The 23,071-nt window shown below is 36.2% G+C and overlaps 1 protein-coding gene across 1 annotated transcript; it reads right to left on the bottom strand.

Moving 5' to 3' along the window:
• Window positions 1-159: 159 nt before the first annotated feature.
• LOC136838051 (uncharacterized) lies at window positions 160-714 on the bottom strand. Its single transcript, XM_067102901.1, has one exon. It carries the CDS (start codon window positions 712-714, stop codon window positions 160-162), a length of 555 nt encoding a protein of 184 aa, XP_066959002.1.
• Between the last annotated feature and the right edge of the window lie 22,357 nt (window positions 715-23,071).

Genomic DNA, 23,071 nt, shown 5'->3' on the forward strand with positions numbered 1-23,071 from the left:
ACATCACAGTCACACACTTAACAAAAAAACAACTAATAATTCACATTATTCACAGTAACAATGTATTGTCCTCATACTGTCTGCTTCCTGGCTTTCTTATCCGCAAAGTCATCAGTGATATCCTCATATGACACCTGCTTGCCCACCTCATGGTTGATGCTAAGTGAGTCGATCCTGTCCCATGGAAGGCCTTAGATAGGTCTTGATGAGCTTCAGCTTTGAGAAGCTCCTCTCTGCTGAGTTCACTGTCACCGACAGAGTGCAGGCAATTCTCAGGGCAACCCACAGATTGGGATACAGTTCCTCCAAATGTTTTTTGTGGATAAAGGTGAGGAGCTCAAGAGCAGTCATGTCACCTGTGGGTAACCTTGGCAAGTTTTTGACTTCCACAGCCAGCTCCTTTCCATCAATGTCACTTTCATTTTCAGTGCTTAATGTCATGCAGAGGTTGTCACACTGGTTGCTCAATGCCTGATCATCCAGTTTTTGGAAATTGAGCAGCACTCCAAATCTGTCTCTCACTTCACCCAGTGTTTTAAACCTATCAGTTAAGGATTCAATGGCTGTGTCAACAACAACATTAAAGAATGTTGCTCCTAGCCTCTTCATGGCATCTGCAATGGGCTCATCTGGGGCTTCATAAGCAAAGTGCTTTTTTGTGCTTCTTAATCTTTTCCCTTTGAGTACAGTTTCTACATTCATTTCCTCACACATATCTTTAGCAGAGGCCTGAGCTGAGTGAAACAAAGCCAGTTCTTCTGTAGTTGGTCTGAGATGTTTTTGCTTTAGTGAGGAGGTCAACTGCCACACCAAGCTGCATTTTGGGAGACTGCAGGAGCAGCAGCAAAGTCCAGCATCTGTTTGGTAATATTTTTATGTTGTGGACAATATCTCCACAGTCTTGAGTGGAGAGACTCATTTCCAGTCCCTTGTGCCAGGACAATCAAATGAGACATCCATATGTAATAAGTCTCTTCTAGGTGCAATGCTATGTTTATCAATATAATACTTGGAAAGTTCTATGGTAAGTAAACTTCTCACTTTTGCTACAGCCAATTCAGTATTGTGTTGAGCATATCTTCCATAAGTTTTATTACTAATTTTCCCTAAACTCAAGCACCCAGTCAGTTTTGAAAACCCATTGTAGCCTAACCCCAACAACATTGTTACATAAACAACCATAGAAGTTAATGGTACAAAGCTTGATTTACATATATCATCATCATTTATAATAATTTCACACCATCTGCACGTAACAAAAATGGAACAGTCAAGTAATTTATATATTTTCACGTCAATATCAGAATTTTCATGAAAATATGGACAGGCCATTTTTTAAACACACCTTCAATATAATCACATTTTGGGTAGTTTACAGTTTAGTTGGCCAGGCCGCGCAACACCGTCTGCCCGGACTACAATCACTCCGTCAAGGTAAGTAGTTCTGTGACCCGATTTATGTTAGCTGGCTTTCTGGGGCGGGTCCAGGGGGGGCAAAGCCTCCCCGGCCAGGTTAGGGCACGCCGCCCTATGTTAGGTTAGGTTGGTTACATCTGGTTAGGTAAGGACCTGTCACTACAGGAAAGGTTAGGTCTGTCAGAACCTACTGCCATCTGGTGGTGGGTACTGACTAGAAAACTGGCAGCCGACAGCCTTGGCCAGCTAAACTGTAGGCGCTCCCACATTTCATAATACAGTTATACTTCCCACTGGTTACGTCAACAGGCTTTCCACTGAATAAGATTTATGTTCTAAAGAAGAACGTTTTATGTATGGACTTTCTTTCACTGAGGATTTTCTTTTCAGTTTCAAGTTTTTGCTTGAATGCTTCACCCCCTAAATGTACATCCTTTGATTCTGTTGTTTCACTTGTTTCCCTGGCCTAGGCATCTTGGAACAACTGTCAAACTAAGTAATATCACCTGGAAAAACGAAAGAATATAATAAAATCCTTGAATTCAGTCATTCATGGTACCTCAGACTAAATGTAAACAAACTCTCACCACTCATGGAGACATTGATATGAAATGACGTGCGATACAAAGCAGTTGCTTGGCAACTATTATACCCGCCTTTGGTATGAAATGACTCGAGGACAAACGTTTATCTATCCGAGAAACATAAACATCGCAAGAAACCACGAAAAAATGAGAAAATCCGAAAGTAATAAAGAAATTGCGATCTATAATGTTTTGACACAAGTCAAGAACGACCACGTGGCATTTAAATGGAGGGTGGTATTTAAACATGAGTGCGCGCAAACCCGCTAAGACCCACTGAAACTGAAAGTACAATGTCTATAGTATACTATGGGTTGCTTATCTAGATTTCGGTTTGACGACCTTTTTTACTTAAAATCTAGGGTTTAGGGCCCCTTAACGGGAATGATGGGTCTAACTAATTATATAGCACAGAAATCTGTAGTGTCAGCAATTGCAATTAATTACACAAACACTAATAAGTGAAAATTGTCATAGGTATACATATAATATAAGGTGCACATGATAAAATCTTTTAAATTTTCAAATTTTAAATCTGAAAATTAAAAATTTCAAAGGCAATCGGAGGCCCCCAAGTGGCTTGGAAAATTTAAAAATTCCAAGCTACCCCAGCCCCCTGGTGGCTTGGGGACCCTAGGAAATCGCCCAGTCCACCTATAGCTAGAAACAGCACGGCTCTCAGAAGCCACCCTTAAAATCTGGTTCATATCCATCCACAACTTCTCTCTCGGGATGAGGTACGATAAAGAATTTGCTAAGGGAGATGTGAGGCAGAATTTGATGGTGAAGAGAAAATTAATGTAGCAGCTGGTAGGGACTTTGTCTTATCCAAGGGACGGTTTGTGTTCGATTGCCAAGCCAACGAAGGAAAACGAGAACTAGAACAGTTCGAACAACTGTCGTTGGACCGATTCAGACACCCAGCAACATTGACACCAAAAGTACCAGAAAAATAAGTAAGGAATATGGCGATACATTAATCTATATGAATATATATATATATATATATATATATATATATATATATATATATATATATATATATATATATATACACACACATTAAAACCCCGTATTTGCGTGGGATGCATACCACTCCCCAGCAAATAGCTAAAATCCACGAATACTTAAAACCCTCTAAAAAAAAAAAAACTTAAAACTGCCTATTTTGATAGTTTAAACACAAAAAAAAACTCTAAAAATGCTTTTACCTGAGTATTTTAATAGTTTTATCACAAAAAGTTCAGTCACGAAAATATGACAATACAGAAATTACTGAATATTTCTCAGTGAAAAATACAGTGAATGGGCAAATTTTTCGTGAATGATGGGTAGATACGTTCCACAGAGAAATCCGGAAATCATGACGCTGGCGAGTCCATATATATGAATACGGGTTTTACTGCTATACATATATATATATATTTTATAAATATTTCTGCTGTTCGCCATCGATGCATTTATTTATAGTAATATCAGATGAACCAAGGACGGGTGTATCGGCAGGGTCGCGTAGACAGTTCAAACTTTAATGTTCCTTTGTAGCCAGGATAGGTAGCATTAGGGATTTAACCCCATAGGAAAAATTTCCACAATCAGCCTTATGATAGGTGGCCTTAAGCTTGCTTTACCTGTTCTCTTTGGCGGATGTTTTGACAAATTTCAGACCCCCGAGGGCATGAACAAATGCCCTGTTTTGACCCAGCGATGGTCAGACAAAAGACAGAGAGAAACAAGCCGCCGAGTCGAGTGGACGTCTGTAAGGCGGCTCCTTCACCTCCTTTGTCTATAGTCTTATATTACTAAGTGAAGTGGCGAATTAATCTCAGAACTGGCGAGCATCTGTTGTGTGCGCAACAACTAGTCGTCCAAAGGTAAGTCTGAATTTGTTTGAACTTCGTCAATTACTAGCCCCTTTTTTCTGTATTTCCAGTTTTGTTGTTTCCTCCTTCACCGCCACCATAATTATTAGATTACAAAGCGATTTGCTTTCACGAAGTCTAGATTAAGCCTAATTATTATATTGTTTAGCGACATTCAACCATTCCCGTGAATTAACTAGGAAGTAGGGAAGGTTAAGCAAGTCATTTTATTCTTTATGCCACCTTGTGTCTCGATCCATTGTTCGGAAGACCCGTTGTATTTTAATACCATCTTAACGAGTAGAGATTGTTTGCATCCGAAGTTGGCGACATTTATCGTAAAGTCCTTATTCACTGAATATTTTTTTTCTTTATGCCGAGAATAGCTCCTCGGCTGGTGACCTTGAGTGTTTACCGACTGTCTTTGAGGTTAATTTGTAGCTTCATCGACAGGTTACGTGTGTCCTTGGCAGGCAGGGCCTTGTAAAAATTACGTAAATCAAGTAATAAACTCATCAGCCAAGTCGCACTCGTAACAATATACATATATATATATATATATATATATATATATATATATATATATATATATATATATATATATATATATATATATATATATATGTATGTATGTATGTATGTATATATATATATATATATATATATATATATATATATATATATATATATATATAATAGATACAGATATATATGTATGTATAATACAGCATATATAGATGAATTAAATATAGACATGCAGTTTTGGAGAAATAACATCAGAATTTGGTCTAAATAGAAACATTGATTTTCAATGACTGGAAGTACATACAAAATAGATGAGGATGCAGACCGTGTGCAATGCATTGTGGGAATTAACTAGTAAAAAAGTGGCAGTTTCTTCGGCGCAATCAAGTTTTCTGTACAGTATATAGTGCTGTATGAAACTCTCAGCCACGTCCCATGAAACTTTCAGCCATGGCCTGGTGGTGGCCTTTGTTGTTGGCGCCTATAACGCTGCCAGACACACAATGATGGCTAACCTAAACCTTAAATAAAATAAAAACTGCTGAGGAGGCTAGAGGGCTGCAATTTGGTATGTTTGATGATTGGAGGGTGGATGATCAACATACTAATTTGCAGCCCTCTAGCCTCAGTAGTCTTTGAGATCTGGGGGCGGACAGAAAAAATGCGGACAGATAGACAAAGCCGTCGCAATAGATTCCTTTTACAGAAAACTAAATTTGTAAAAATGAGTTGCTTCGAAAATACTCAGTTAAATATAGAAACAATAATTAAAAAAGCAAAATAAATGAGAGAGAACGTGAAGGATTTAGACTTCACTTTTTCTAGCAAAACTCAATAATCAGTTATAGCAGAGGAAATAGAAGAACTAATGATAAGACAAATGAAGAAACCAAATTAAGTAAAAGCAGAGAAAGGAGGAATAATTGGAAGGTGTGAAAAGAAAATACATGAATAAGAGAAGACCCCATAGGGGGATAGTGCAGTCAGTGCGCCTCATGCGGTGCACTGTAGGCATTCTTAAGGTTCTTTGCAGCTCGCCTTCCTTAGGTCCCTAGCTGCTATAACCCATTTTGTTCCTTTGACTGTACCTCCTTTCATATTCTCTCTCTTCCATCTTACTTTCCTCCTTTTTTTTACCAATTATTTCATAGTGCTTCAACTGATTTGAGGTTTTCCTCCTGTTGCACCTTTCAGCCCTTTTTGCTCTCAGTTTCTATTTCAGCGTTGAATGATCTCATAGGTAGCAGTGTTTGGCCTTTGGCCTCAATTCTATATCCTAATCTATTGAAAAAATATGACATGATAAAGAAAACAGGCTTAAATAAGCCATGAAAAGGAGAAAGAGAGCCGAGAAGGAGAGCCGCTACAAAGACCATTCCCTAAATTAATACTACAAAAACGTAAACAATCCAGCGCTTCTTCTTCTTCTGACGAAGGATGGACGTCAACAACGTACTCAAACGTTTCATCCTTTGTGTTGTTTTTTTGCGATACTGATTTTCGTGTCTGCTTATTCGAGACACAAACAGGAAATGGGAGGAAGGACCGAGAAATAGGAGGGACAGGAGGAGAAGGGAAGAGGCATATATATATATATATATATATATATATATATATATATATATATATATATATATATATATATATATATATATATATATATATATATATATATATATATATATATATATATATATATATATATATATATATATATATATATATATATATATATATATATATATATATATATATATATATGTATTATATGTTATATATGCTGGCATTCAGAAAGCTGTGGGTAGATATCATGAATTGGCATTGGGTAGGGTGTGGTAGAATAGGGAGAAGGGCATTGGGTATTACCTTGGATGTTGATTTTTCCTGTAGGATCTTGGTTGCTCATTAACAATTTACTGCTTTTATGTGGCGGCCGACTGTAATTAACCTCGGAACTTCATCTAACAAGGCAGGGACCCTTAGGAAAGCAGGGTTGTGGGTCGGGTGGGTAGACCATGGGTGCAGGCGATGATATGTTATTGTATGGTGGCCATTTCGAATGCTGTCGCCCTGCACAGTGTTATAGGGAGATTTTGGTAAAAAAGGGGTCGTCTAACTGAGGGAAAAGGGGGTAGGGAGGGAGGACACAGTCCATAGATACATATCCAGCCAATCATGTTACAAAGTAAACTTCTAAAGGCCAAGTGGAGCTTGAGTTTGAGGAAAAGTGGAGGGATCAAGATCTCTGTCACAGTGACGGACGGTTGAGGAATTTTGGGGGAGGGATTCATAGACCAAATTTACATTTACATTTATTCCTTTCGATTTCCACTATTTATAACCGCCTTATTTTTTATGCAATCATTTCTTTCTCGTTCGTCAATCATAACAGTTTCTTCTTACGTACATTATCTTGTTCCCAGTTGATGACATTTGCCTTTACGTTATACTACATGTTGTACTGTTACAAAATTTGTTGTTTTTACCTATATTGTCATATGTATTTCCTGATGCCCCGTCTTTCTCCTGTATTTCCATTACAGGTAGTTTTTCACACAGTTCCTTTTACAATAGGTTTTCCTCACCCGGGGGCTCAGGGAGGGTGGAGCCCTCTGGCTAGGTAACACAGCCTACTAGGTTAGGTTAGGTTAGGGTAGATTAGGTTAGTATACTGTCCTTTATAATAGGGCTAAGTAACATGGCCTACTAGGTAGGCTAGGGTAGATTAGGCTAGTATACTATCCATTATAATAGGCTAGGTAACACAGCCTACTAGGTTAGGGTAGATTAGGATAGTATACTATCCATTATAATAGGGCTAAGTAACACAGCCTACTAGGTTAGGGTAGGCTAGGGTAGATTAGGATAGTATACTATCCATTATAATAGGGCTAAGTAACACAGCCTACTAGGTTAGGGTAGGCTAGGGTAGATTAAGCTAGTATACAATCCATTATAATAGGGCTAGGTAACACGGCCTACTTGGTTAGGGTAGGCTAGAGTAGATTAGGCTAGTATACTATTCATTATAATAGGGCTAAGTAACATGGCCTACTAGGTTAGGGTAGGTTAGGTTAGTATACTGTCATTTAATAGGTTTTCTTTAAGTAAATATACCTTAGTTTTACCAGACCACTGAGCTGATTAACAGCTCTCCTAGGGCTGGCCCGAAAGATTAGACTTATTTTACATGGCTAAGAACCAATTGGTTACTTAGCAACGGGACCTACAGCTTATTGTGGAATCCGAACCACAGTATAGGAGAAATGAATTTCTATCACCAGAAATAAATTCCTCTAACTCTTCATCAGCCGGTGAATATGTGAATTTGTATACATTTCCACATGCACCCACATATTATATATAAACAATAGAAATTTAAACACACATAAATGCATACATACATAATATACGCACACACAAACTATATGTTACAGTAAGTTCGAGAAACCAGCGTAGAGTGTACGAGTTGATGAATAAAACTGAATTTTTTTAGCTGCTTCATTTAAACCAAAGTGAGGAAAGGTGAACTCAGTCATTTTTCCTTTGTTAACAGAGTTTAGCAAAAGTTTAATTCTGTCTCCCTTTTCCCAGCGCTCAGGGAATGTTTACAAAACTGAAGAGCTGCGTCTTTGCTGACGGATGATTTGTTCTCACAAGCAATCATGATTGCTTGCTTGCTTGCTTGCTCCGTTGACGTCATCTGAAAGGTTGTCTGTCGGTTGTATTCGCCAAAATCTGCTGAAGGTCATTCATTCTCTCGAATGCTGCAGCGATTTCCACAACCTGTCCAATAAATAACCATCCTCTCCCTTAGCCCACTTTTCTCAAAGGGACTCCTGACTGTCTGATGACCTTTGATTAAATGGCGATTCATTTCCAGTGGACCCTCAGAAGTTGGCCCACAAAAAACCTATATTAAAAGAATACAAGACTTAATAAAAAAGGTAAGAAACATATTGAGATTAAAGAAATAAAGAAATAAAAGTTATATAAAACCGATAGAACATTTTTACATAAGATTGTAAGAAAATATTGACAATAAGCAAAATGGAAATGATGCTAGTTCATTTCCATCGCATACATTGTTTATGTGTTCTTGCCACATTATTCCTTTAATTTTTTTTTTTACCAATTTTAAGCGTGTTTGTTTCCTTTCCCATGTTATTAAAATTTGCTTATTACCTTTATACCAATATCTTTTATTATTTAAGATCTGTTGTAGTATCTCGTAAGAGTCAGTGTTATTCAGCTTCCAGTGAATGCTTCTTAATATTTATTATTTAATAATAGTTTTTTTGTTTAACTGAATCTATCTCAGAAAAAGAATTATCCTCAGAGGTGATTAAAATATTAAACAGCAAGGACATCAGGTTCAAAGATCCTCAAATCCTTTGAAAACAAGACTTCCATAATATCTGATTTTAGTTCAAAAAATAATTTCGTTATTAAAAAGCACATTACTGCACTTTTATTTTCCCTGAGATAAAAAAAAAATTCTTTTGCCCAAAAGGTTTGGTTACAGAATGGCCCAGTCAGTCGCAAATAATTTTTTAAAAATTAGAATTACGGCCCTTCATATGTATAAAAAAACAACCATTTGTTTCTGAATTGAATAGCTCTTGCGGAAAATTTAAATTACTCTGTTTGTTAAGGGTTTCATTTCTCTGCATCCGTAGCAGATGGCAGGTCAAACGTAATATTGATCGTCTGTATTTTACTTCTAGACCTTAAAAGGTTTATATTTATATACCTTTCCAAGGTGCTTCTCTAACTCACCAATAGTATCAGACAGCATTAACTGTAATATAGATATCCATAGAATTGCATTATATATATATATATATATATATATATATATATATATATATATATATATATATATATATATATATATATATATATATATATATATATATATATATATATATATATATATATATATGTATGTATATATATACCAGAAGAGGAGTAAAACGGAAACAAATGTAGACTCTGAATCCTGGGAAAGATCCTCGGAGTCTCCACCGACAGGGCATGATGACGTCAGAGTTCTTCAGATCAGTTTCTCTTGCGATAGGCTCGTGTATGTGTGTGTGTGTGTGTAAATGAGTGTGTATTTGTTGGTGTGTGTAGAGAGAGAAACTTTTAAAACTGCTGGCTGGTTCATTTATCTTCAGTTTTTTTTTTTTTTTTTTTTATTTGTGGGCGGCTTTCTATTCTTGAATGCTAACTGAATTGTTTCTTTTGTCAATAATAGGCTACCGTTTACTACTTGCAGTGGTATGCTTATGACCACTTTATCCGCTTAAACCTCAGTGTAAATGAGGCGAAGAGGTTCTTTCATGCATTAGCGAATTCAACAGCCGCGAGAGGGTCAAGGACGTTGTTGGGAGACTCTTAGTAAATAAGGCAGGAAATTGTCTCCGTGTGAATGGAAACCGACGTCGATGACTAAATTATCTTATCTACTTGATACATATTTCATTTATCAGGTTTTGTTATTAATTCTTTTGCATATCTATAACACCGTTATTGATGTTAATGACTTTATTGTGAGCTTTTATCTAAGCCATGATTCTGATCACCCGTGTACGAATATGCACCCTTACATTATTGAACGGGTCCACGGGTTGTGATGAATTTGACAGACATAAATCATCAGGTGGCAGTATTGGAAGGAATAACTTTCGAGAAAAACTAACATGGAATTCTAAAATTGCTGCTTTCTTAGAGTTTGTGGATGCTTTCAGCGTCAGGCAAGCCATTATCCCAAAACGAAATATGATGAGCAAATCAGATCCTGGAAAAGCGAATTCACACACCAGAAAGTGAATGAGCTTATTCATGTCGGTTTCTACAGAAGTTGCTGTAACAATCAAGTACATTACTATGGCCGAAATGCATCAGTCTCCACCATAATGAAATAAAGGAAAATGTTTTACTATGGAGAAAAGAAAAGCACTGAAATCTAGACCTTGCAGTCCAGACTTACTGAAGAAGTTATCAGGTTTGTGAGACAGAGAACGTCTCCAAAAAGTTGAGGGCAACGAATGTTAGAAAATCCAAGACTTGTCGAATTCCGACATATTCTTCCAGGGTCGAAATAAAACCTCCCCTGCCGTTGTAACGTAGCTTTGGGTGTTTTTCGTTTTAAATACTGAAATATGTTTATAGTTAAATGGTCACATATACCAGGACTATGTTTTGTAATGGGGTGTTTAGGTAATGAAGCCTTGATAAACGTAAACTTGTATGATAACTTTTAGGTATGTGTCCTCTACGGTAGTCCATCGTGATATATAGATTTTCAAGTCTATAATAAATCGTTAATTATACCTTCTGTGCTTAAATTTCTTCATTTATATCAAGCCTTCGTTTAGGGAGGTGCATTATTTGCATTTGAAGCAAGTAAAAAAATAAAACAGTAAATTGAATCCTGTCATATAAATCTTGTAGACGAAGGCTAAACTACTTTCCTAGGTATAATGCCAATACCTGGATCATGTTGCAGTAGTCACGAATTCCTCGACCATGATACAAATGAATTTTCGCCCTCTTTTCCTCGTTCCCACCTACATTCCTTTCTTCCAACCCTCTTTTCATCCCAACCCTCTGACGTCCGCAATCACATTTTCCGCGTGTGGCGTTCCAGACTTATGTCAGGACCACTTCCAATTAGATTACCCCGTGCAGGGAGGGGGCAGCATTGCTTTGCAATAAAGCCGAGATATGTTGCTACGTTTTCTTCTTTATTGCTGTCTGTTTCGGTGCCTGGGTTTGTGTGCAATGTCTCAATGTTTACGTGTAAATAGGGTAATGTTCAGGTAAATGTATTTTCACTATATATATCTCATCTTTCTCAAGTCTTCATTCCTGTTAATCTTATCTAAAACATCCTTCAGGTATTTCAGTTTAAGCAAACGATACCTTCACCATCTTCCACATTTTCTGTTCCACATAGTGTGCTAGTTTCCCAATGGCAACTATACCCCAGACCTGTTTATCTCATGTTGTTCTTAAAGTAAACAGAGATGTTTTTGTGTCGATAGAAACTGCTCCTTTCATATTTTTTTTGTTATAAGAAAATTCTCCTCTTTATAATTCCTTCTTCAAGGAAATGCATCTCATTTACCTCTGTGTTGAAATGAAAATTCTCTATTTTATTCTCTTTTTATTATTTCTTGCTGAAAATTTTTTTTTCATTTCTTCTTGTCGTCAGAGAACATTCTCCCTCTGGATATTGATGCCCTAAGAGGATATATATCCTCCTCTATTATTGTTTCTTTTTTTTATTTTTTGAGAGAAATGTCGTGGTTATATCTTTTTGCCTCGAGAGAAAATGCTCTTCAGACATCATTTTGTGTTGACAGACATTGCTCCCTCTTTTATTTTTTCCCTGAGTAAAGGGTCTCCTTGATTCAGTGTTAAATGACAATGGTCTCTTGGTTTGTTTAAGTTTTGCCTTCATGGAAAATTTAACTTTTTGAGTTCTTGGTTTTGGGAAATATCCCTTTTCTGTCCTGGTAATTGTTCATTTCTCATTTTATTTTATTTTTTTTTTTACCTTGAAGAAAGGTTTCATGTATTATCTCTCCCGCCCAAAGGAAAGGAGGATCCCCACCAGGTGAGGTAGTGAGTGGAAGAAGAAGAAGACTCAGTTGTGTAGGGAAGGGAAATTGTTATTGACATTTCCGGAATGGAAGAGATATGCATTTTTGGAACAGCCTGAAGTGACTTCCTGGAGTCACATCGTGCAGGGAAGAATAAAATCTCAAAAAGAACTCTGTTGATGTTGAAAGGAAGCTATTGAACTGTGAGTTCCAGAACCAACTTCTTTCTGTTGTTCAAGAAAAATGAGCGTTTTAAACACACTTTTATACAATTTTTGTTTGTTTGCTACTGACTTTTCTGAAGTGGAATTAAATTATATACCTGATGATTTAGTTAACCTACTGAAAGAGACAAACAATACCTTCTCAACCTTATATAGCTACAGGTGACTGTTGACTGTCATTTATGAAAATCCTTTCATTTTTGGCCGTTAATTTGCGCTGTTGCATCTTTGAGGTTTACCAATCTTGTCACTGTAGTTTAGTCTTCTCTTGAATAAGGTCCTACCATCAAACAGAGACCACTTCACGGATAGACAGACACTCTCCCAAAGGGTGTCTTACTTCTTCTGAAGAATTTGGTCTGTCATGGCGTACGGTTGCCATCACCAAAAACACCTGATGTACATTTATAAGGTCAATATTACTTCTTGAGTCTCTTTTCGCTAAGTACTTGATGTCTGTGGTATATTATTGCCTATGATCACCTGGGTATAGTACCATCAATTGCGCATGGAGTATGCACAGTAGACAAGACAAGAACTTGTATTTCTTATTTCTGCATCATTCACAACCATTTCTTGAAACCCTGAGCTTCAGACCTTGCAGGAGTGAAAAAGAGATAAGGATATTTGCCTCAGTGTGCTGGCATTCTTGTTCAAGAAAGATATTCCCTTCAGGAAAGGTAAAACCGCTTTGGCTAATTGAATAGAGAGCAGCTTGATTTTGGATATTCCCTTCTGAGGGTACAGAACTCATTTTGCTAGAATATGTCAGTGACCTTCAAAAGGTCATGGATGGGTATTTGTCTGTTTTCGTGATGGAAACAATTTATTTTCTCTCATATCTGCTAAAGGCAGGTTCCTGTCAAGGTCCGTTACTGAAAATAGTGAGGTATATGACGGATTTATTCAAGGTGACAGTGCACCTAGTGGGGTGCTCCTTGTGAAATAAAAAAGCTTTGCATGTCTGGCTTCAGTTTTTCATTTTCTTGGCAGAAAAATACTTTGCAACTCAGAGAGAGAGAGAGAGAGTAATATTTATATTTTCAAAACTGGTTGAATGGAAGTAACCTTTATCCTTAACAGTTCTTGATCAGACATAAGCCATATGCATCATACAAGCAGAATGCGATAAATGACCTTGTATGAATTGCTTTAAAAGGCGATTCTTCGATATTGGCTTCTGTTCGGAGTCAAATAGGATTCAAACGTTTCTCAGTAGCGGTTTGCTCTCTCTCTCTCTCTCTCTCTCTCTCTCTCTCTCTCTCTCTCTCTCTCTCTCTCTCTCTCTCTCTCTGGCATAACACCCACGCTCGTATGGAATCAAATCAATCTTATTCTTATTTTGAAATAGAAAATCTTAAATTGTTCAAAGATATATAACTCCTTTTAAGTAGTTTTTCTCGCAGATTTTGAATAAATAGATTTATAGATAGATAGACAGATAGATAGATCTAGGGAGATTGGGGTCCTCTCTGTGATATGATTTCTTAAAACATTTTGCTTCAACAAGGCTACATAGGATATCATTTTTTTGCTAGAGAGAGAGAGATGCTTTTATTTTTGGCGAATTGACGTTGATAATTATCCATTTAATTTGTTTTGGGGGGGAGGGAGGGAGAGAGAGATAGAGGAACATTTCTTTCCTGGTTGTATTAATAATTTTTAATAACCTTATTTCAAAATCCATTTAATAATAAAAAGTCATGACAATATTACTCAAGATGCGAAAATTACGCTTATCAGACTAAGCATTTTGTTTTTCATTTTGAGGTGTTTTGATCTCAGTAGTATCTTTTGTATTCAGTATGTTTTATTTTAACATCATTTCAAATTAAGCAAGCAGTATCCTTTCTAAAAAAATTTTCTCAGCAATGCTAATAACATATTTGGCATTATTTTTAATCATCATTATTCTAAATTTTGTGAATCAGACAAACCACGCAAAGCTCATCTGATAAACCAATTCCACTTCAGAAGAGTCGTAATTGAACAATTTGTTTTCGGAGTCCTTTACGTATAATGCAGTGAAGTAAACTCTCTCTATTAACCTTTTGTCGATTACAGAAGGCCTGATCCATCCCTTTGTAACCATTGACAGTGCGCGGCATTTTCCGTGCAATGAAAATCATTTTTGTTCAACAAAACTGTTCTGTTTTAATTCTTATTATTGGAAAACATTGAAAGACTTAAGATATTGACACACCTGATATAAGAAACTTGCCCCAGTACTTGCTGACAGTTTTTTCTGGAAATAGTCAAGTATTATAGAGCAACTTTTCACTGTTGTTGAAAAACATCCTCTCCCGGTTTATTTAAAGGATATGTTTTGTCCCTAAAAACTAAAACTTTTTTTTTTTTTTTAGGGCAACAGGGATGATCTAAAAATGAAAATGTTGGTGAAAGAAAATAGTAAGAAACACCCCATTCCGGGTATCATTAATCCACCCGTCATGTTTTTCAAATAAAAAACATAAGGTATCACACTTTATGACACTCGGAAAGGTTGTTAAATAACAACAACCAACATAAATCTGTGAAGGGATGAGATATCCTGTGAGTCCTTCTGTCTTCTTTCATCTTCCATTCAGTTGTGTGTGATTCAAATGTCATTCTCAAAGTCAATCTGTTACTCTCGATAAACTAGGGAGACACATTAACAGCCATAAAAATTTAATATAAATAAAAACTAGTTCATAGCACACACATAATTCCCATTGACCCAGTTTTAATTGGGTCATCCAGAACCCTGATTTGGATATTATAATTACCCAGTGATACAGAAATGTTGATGATACAGCATACCAGAAAGGTAGTTTTATCGTAATTGATTACTTATTAACAGGCACGCGGACCAATCACTGTAGCAAATGCGATTAGTAATTACAAACTCACAAAAGTTCAGAAAACAATTATGAAAACGAAAAGAAAAGCCTCCCTTATTATTCAGGCAACTTACCTTTTCAAAAATGAAATGAGTGCGCTAAATAAAATATTGAAGATTGAGATGAAGTATATACGCAACCAAAGAAGAAAAGAGTTCAAAAGAGGGAGAAATGTGAAAATAAATTAAAGTTATTATTGAGGTTATGCTAAAGATGGATCGGTCTTCGTTTCTAAAGAATTTGGATGATAACACCTTTGCGAAAGAGGATCAAAGTTAAAGGGTTGGAAAAAAAGACGCATGCATATAAATAAAATTATGTATGAAGATCAGCTTTGTTTTGAGATAAAATTAAATATATCTTTTATCCGGAAATACGCTATATGTGTTATGTGTAATATTTAGAAGAAAGTTGCAAAGAGGGAGAAATGTGAAGATAAATTAAAGTTATGAAATATTTATATGATGCATGTATTATGCTCATTCAAAAATGATGGAGTTTTCGTTCACCTAACAGTGGTTCTTTTGATATTTACAAAAATGTAATTTTTTGGACTTTGATAGCACCTTACGGTTAACAATATAAAAAGGATCAAGTGAAAGTTAATAACGGGAAACATTTTGAAAAAAAGACGATTAGGAAAAAATAATATCGAATCCAGAGGTTTTAATAAAATAATACTGAATAACCATCAATGAAATTATATATAAATAAAGAAAGACAAAATTAATTATCGTTGTCAAAAACAAAAAGAAAAAATCTCAATATTTCAGGCAGGAGAAGTTTAAACTCTCTTCACGTGCACCGATAAGATGGGCACAGACTAAGCCGCGCTCAATCATTAGCTTGCATAAGACTAATGTCCTGTAGATATTGCTCGGCAGCTTAGCGTAAATAAAACAACCATGCAGAGGATGGAAACATGATAAATTCATTGTAAAAACTGTTACAACGTTACGTTAAAGATCATCATCGGATGATTATGTACCCCTCCCACTCCCCGTGACAACCGATGTTGCTAGAACATTACGCTCTCCCCTTGTTCTCAAACCATCCGTTAGAGACCAAAATGAGATCATACTCCTGTCAAGAAACACTTCATATCAGCGAAACACAAAGAATAGAGGCTAGGGTTTGCGTTATTCTTTAATCCAGTGGCCGATGAACTGTACGAGTCATCTTTTATATGTGAGTGTAGTCTTATCACTGCTGGCATTTAGCATTAACTAAATTAATGTTGAACTTCTAGCTAATTTTAATTCTTTAGAAACTTAGATAATAAGAAATACAAAAATTAGGCGTTATATATTCAGTTAACTTCATAAGAGGCATCAAAATGATGGGCCTATAGCAATATAAGAAATTACACATGATAACATATATATATATATATATATATATATATATATATATATATATATATATAATGTATATATATGTATGTATATGTATATATTCTATGTATTACAAAAAATAGACGTGAAATCTATAGTCTAGTTCAGTATATTTTATATTAAGTTTACTAGTTATATACATAGGATTAGTCATTCAAAAATTTAATTAATAATAATGTGAAGCAAATCTTTACAAAAGTCATATGTTAATAAGACTAATAGTTCAACTTTGTAACATATATATATGCCTACAAAGTTCACACATATGAAGGAGATAAAACAACGATAGTGATGGCAGTTGGAGATGTAAATATTAAAACATAATAACAGTGATGACCTCTAGTATTACAGTAACATATTTAATTAAGTAAAATATGACAACAGTAAGCAGTATCAGAAAAAGCCATGTTTAAGGGAAACTGCAGGTATTTCTCGGACCCACCACTAGTGTTCAGTGTTTCTGTTACAACTGAGTTGCGCTCAGCGCCAGATGTGCTATTATAAGCTTTTGTTGCAAAAATAAATATATATATACACATTTGCATATCAAGTGTTACTCCCAAACTCTTTTGTTAATAAATGGAAAACATTTCCAATAAGACTCCCAAACTCAAAATCCCAGATTGGCAAAGCACAAATCAGGCAAAGGGAATAACGAGTCTACTTATGGACTGGGAGCTGCATCAAGTGAAACCTGAAATCCCTAATTAATTTTCATCTTCTAATCAGAGCATTAGTGAGGCATAGAATTCCAATTTTCCCCAGGCGGTGGGGCTTTTAACCGGGCAGTAGGTGGTGTGAGCAGGGGGTTGGGGTGGGGAGAGGGTTTTGGAGGTTGGAAAGGCATTTGCTCTCATTATGAAAGGTTTGGTGACAGGACCCATTAATGAAGGGAAGAGCCCCATGATTTGTTTACTTCAATCCAGGGGAATGAATAGACAGTTGAAGTGGAGAAAAGTCAGATGAAAATAGTATATATATATATAGCACTTTAACAATATTAAACTTGATACCCTGAGATATATTTAGCGTCTACCAAATTATAAGAAAAGCATAGCACTTTAATAAATAAACGTTTTGACTTTCTTTAGATTTGACTAGAAATATTTGACCTTTAATTGTCTTTATCATATCAACGTGACTGGAAGGTCGAAGTCTCTTTCACCTAGATTAACCAATAATTACATGTTGAATGTTGGCAGTACATCCTTTTTGAATCGTTGTGTTATATTGCTATCAATTAATCACATATATACTGCTGCGAGCTGCATTGCTCCAGTTTAAAGCCCATGACTGTCTTCAGCAGGCATTTGTTGGCTTGTCCGAGTGAAACGTATTAATTTATGAAGCAGATATTCCAAAGTATGTGATTAAAAAAATTAAGCCTCCCATATTTTTATGTAGATATGAACTTTATTTTCTAATTTTAATATATATATTATTGGTATTTTAGCTTAATTTTGAAGGAAGGAAAAAAAATTAATGCACCGTTTATTATGTTTTAAAGTCCAATAGTTGGACTTTGTCTTATTTTGGTAAAATATGCAAACGAACAAAAAGAAAGTGTGAAAATGACAGGTAGAAATAAGATGCAGAAAACAATATTACATTGAATAAAAAAATCAGCTGAAATATGCATTTTGCTTTGCATCCTCCTCAACTACAATTTATTGTTTTTTATATATAAATTTAGATTGCTGCTGTTCGTGCGCAAGCAGTATATAAAGCATAATATATCCGTCATTTTTTTTCCAGTACGGGAGCGTAAATATTTATATGAAAGTATTATCTACATACATCTGGATGTAATGAATTTCACAAGAAATAAGCTCATAATGGATGTAATATTATATCTGATGGGTGAAAGGTGCGCTGCAATTGCAAAATTATACAAAGTTTGATTGCACAAGTGGGCTACACTAGTGTCATGGTAAATCGACTTTTAACCACCGTAACATGAAAATGCAAAATCTCTCTCTCTCTCTCTCTCTCTCTCTCTCTCTCTCTCTCTCTCTCTCTCTCTCTCTCTCTCTCTCTCTCTCAGAGCTGAGTGACTGCAAATTAGGGTCGTTAGAGGTCGTTCTCTTTGCCTCATTAACTTTAATTTGACATATGCTGCTTTGTCCTTCTTATGTAATAATACAAGACGGGTGTTTTAAAAGGCGATCTCTCTCTCTCTCTCTTTGAACTCTCTCTCTCTCTCTCTCTCTCTGAAAACTTCAGAACACCTTTCTATACTGCCTTTGACATTCTGATTATTTTAGACTTCTTCTCTTTCATGGGGCAATGCCAATTTCTGAGGCGCTGCCTGCAAGGAATGGCGGCGAGTACTTTCTTCTGTTTCATTCTGAAATGGTTTGGCAATGGCACCCAAGGAAAACTGAGAATGAGAGACACTAGTTAGTACAGAAGGAAATGAATGAGGAAATGGCAAACATTAAGAAGGGAATTAAAGAGCAGTGTTTACTGGTATGGCAGAAGATAAAAAGAGATATAAGTAAGTAGGATATATAGGGAAATGAATGGTATTAGGAGTGAGTAACTAACTTGTGTGGGTTTGAATACGTGTCAGTAGTTATTTTTATGAAGCAAAACAATGAATCAGGAAATGCCATTACAGTAGATCGCGAAGAACGATTCCATCAAATACAGTAGAAGAATGCCCACATATACACGAACAAAGAGTGAAACAGAACGAAAAGGAAAGTAGATAATGAGTAAAAAATGTTCAGAAATAAGATCCACATACTGGAAGTAGTTTTTTTTACTAATATCCGGTATGTTTTACATAATTATATTTGCTTTTTCAATTACTCGGTTATTTTATATGATTCTGTAATACATAAAAGTAGTCGGATTTTCGTTGTTGTTCGAGCTAAGATATATTCGTGATTTCTCTTTCGGGTATTTTCGCTTCTGGTGGTCGTATAATTATACTTGTGTTGAAAGTGAGTGTTACTTATAATTCGGTCGTAAGTGCAAGTGCGCTCTTGTCGCAGTCTAGGGAATGCAGTGCAAGCCAGTTTCACATAATTATGTATCGAATATTTCTCCTTAAATTGATGTTCTTCATAATTTTGGTATCAGTTGCGTATGCAATTTCATTTTCTAAACAGTTAACTAGCGAATTTGCCTATTAAAAATTTATTAAAGTCTCCCCAGCTATTGTCCCAGAAAGTAAAGATATCATCTACGTATCTAAAGCCAGATCATATTACAGAGGGTTTGATAGATGACAAAAGTTCTGTTTGAAATATTCCATGTAAAAAGTTTGCTAGAGAAGGGGCGATAGGGGACTTTATGCTACAGCCAAATTTTTTGTTTGTAAAATTACCATTGAAAAGAAAACACGTTATTAGTTACACAGAGGTTCATAAGTTTTAAAGTTTTATCTATGCCAAGAGGAAAATGGTCTTCATATGGTTGTGACTTCCTCTCTAAGAAGGACAACACATCGGCAATCAGGACTTTAGTAATAATGACTCGACGTCTAGCCTGAGCAGTTTGATGTTGTTTGAGGGGATGTTTAAACTATTAAATTTTTATATGAAATCCTTCTGCATGTTTGTGGAGGATGAGAAAGTTCCTAGAAAGGGGTGATAACAGGTCTGCGAGCCATTTGATAATTTGTACATGAAAGAGCCCCTGCTAGATATTATGGGGGCATAAAGCAATCCCATCTTTATGTGTTTTTCAGGGAGGCTGTAAAATAGGGGAGAGAGGGTTTGATTACCTTGAATGTCTCTTAGTAGTTCTATGTCCTTTGTACCCCTATGGTTCTGACTGATTTGTTAAATTGAGCAGCAATATTTGTTGTAGGATCTTTTGTTAATTTGTCATAGGTCTCCATCGTTTAGAAGTTCTTGAACTTTACTGATGGTCTCCTTGTCTAACAGAACTATTTTCCCGTCTTTTGTCAGATTTTTGTGATGATGATATCCCCCTTTTCCTTAAACTAACCAACGCATTTTAGAATCTTTTCGAGCAAATTTTTTTGTTATTTTGCTCCAAAAATTTTAGCAAAATGCCTTTTGAGACATGCCTCTTTCTTGTCATAATTGTTTTTGCAAAATGTTTATCCAAAGCAACTAGGAAATTAAGATTACTCTCAGGACCAGGTTTTAGAGCGAATGAAACTCCAAGATTTAAAACAGTCTGTTCTTCTGCAGCAGTGAGGGATGGTTAGAGAGATTCAGCACATTATTGAAGGCCAAGATTATTCCATACGCTGTTCATAATCAGTCTTTTTAATTTGTACAAATTTCTGGAGTGGGCTTCACTGTTTTCAATAGCACCTTTGATAGCACAAAAATATGAAAGATATCTGTACATACCATCATCCCTGCACATGAGCTTAGCTTACTGCCGCCTGCCTCGTGGATCAGAGGAAAGAAGCTGTGAACACATGGGCCTGGCTTGGAACTAAGGAATAGCAGGGACAAAAAGACGGCCCAGAACACAATGTAAAAGGGCTAAGCAATCATGACTAGCAACTCGTTTTGGGGTACATTACCACATTGGAGGGACCCAGGTCGATAGGTCGTGGTACAAGTGATACCATTGCTGTATATTATCAGTCAAAGAAGGCAGATAATATATAAATCTTACTGAAGTCACGAATCTGATTCGTATGTGCAAACTTTACTTGCTCCTGAATTGGGGTTAAAATTCGACACTCATTCATAGTTACTATTAAGGTTTTAAATTACTATTGAACTCTCTTTGTTTTATATGCCGAAGTTGTGGCTTCATCTGGTTTTAGTTACCTTTAAACTAAACAAGAAATGCAGTTCGAGTTTCAGAAGTCAAAAAAAGCGGCTTACTTTGTAACCTCTCTATTTCTCTCTCTCACCCAGCACCGTTACTTCCCCTAAACTGCGTCAAGAGGACGAAGAGATGATTATGAATTTAACGCTGTAGGTTTCCAGAAGGTCTCTGACCTCAAGTCACGTGTCTCTCCTCCTCCTTTATCTCTTTGCTCTTTCACTCTTTCATACTTTCTTTGGCAGTCTTCACCTCAAAGGACTCCTCTCTCTCTTCTTCTCTCTCTCTCTCTCTCTCTCTCTCTCTCTCCTCTCTCTCTCTCTCTTTCCCTGTCCTAACTTTTAGTCAAGAGATAGCACAGTAACAGTAATACATCCTCTCTCTCTTGGTAAAAACTGTTCAGCGAAATGCAGGAAACCGACATTAAAATACTACCTCTCTGAGATCGCTGAAACGAACAAAATATGTTTGATAAATCGCAGTTTTAATTCTCCACATGATCCCTAAATACTTTCATACACCACGTTTTGTTGATCAAACATCTCATTGCAACATGTTCAGTATAAAACAATTTTGAATAGTAGATTGTGAGAGGTGGTCAAAGAATGCATTATGAAGAAATGAAAACGAGGAGGAATGATATGAATTAGGCGCAGCATAGCTAGGTTCAGCGAATCAGCGCGCGCTGATTTTTGTGTTGTTACACAAAGTGTGAGGCGCCGCTGTAAAGGCAAACCTCAGCCCTCCAAACCTGACCCTTTCGACTCTTAAGAATGTGGTCGGCTTACATCAGTCAGCGTAGGACTAGTCCTTCGTTGGCTGTATATGTAAGCAAATAGACCGTGAGGCTTTAACAGTAATAATCGTTTTCCTATAATTATTTACAACAGTGTAATTGTGTTTATGATCATAAAAACGGAGCGTCAGAAACACTTGCATCAATGAATGGTCGCGATGGCAGGAATGCTTCAACACCAGTATTGTAACGGCATTGCTTACATTTTGTTCAACTGAAGGAATTTGGCCATGAACTCAGATGACTTCTCGGAACCAAATGCGAGAGTTGATGACTCGATAGCAACGAGGGAACTGCAGATGTACCAGAATCAAGTTTACCGATGTAAGACATGTTGAAGGTTTTGGTGTAGTGTCTAGGCCTAGTGTTGATGTTTTGGAGTCGAGTCTCGTGTTGGCGGTAATTGTGAAAGAACTGGAAGAGGGTGAGAAGCATCTGATGGTTCTACAATAACAACTGGAAGCGACGAGAACAGTAAGCTCTACATAAATCGAATGTGAACCTTTAACAACCGCCGCTTTCTCCTGCTGTTGGTGAGTGTTCACTTTCTATATTTATTTACTGTGTATTAATCTTCATTTATTTTTTTGGCTGTCTTGATCTTTTATCGCCTGCCATTTCCATGTTTCTTGTTAAAAGTACAGTGATACTTAATAGCAGTAATTGTGTAGGACAATGAAAAACAGCCAAACCAAAACGATGGTCGTTATATTTCCTGACAGCCACCCAATGCTTCTTATGAAATCAGTATTGATGCCAAGTCTTCATTATGGTACTGTACCCATAAACATATGAAAGGACAATGTCTAACGTAAACAACGTCACATCGAACTTACTTAATAAACTATTATTATTCTGGGATATATTTCAGTGATACTAGACAGTAAATTTAACCGTCGTCGCAACCCTAGCCATAAACGCAAGTATAGTCTATTTTTTTTTTTTTAACCGGCAAACTTTGAAATTTCGCCGTTGTCGCTGACTAGTTGGACGTCCTGTTGTCCGAATCTC

This window comes from Macrobrachium rosenbergii, unplaced genomic scaffold (genome assembly GCF_040412425.1).
Source record: "Macrobrachium rosenbergii isolate ZJJX-2024 unplaced genomic scaffold, ASM4041242v1 13909, whole genome shotgun sequence".
Classification (NCBI taxonomy): Eukaryota; Metazoa; Arthropoda; class Malacostraca; order Decapoda; family Palaemonidae; genus Macrobrachium; species Macrobrachium rosenbergii.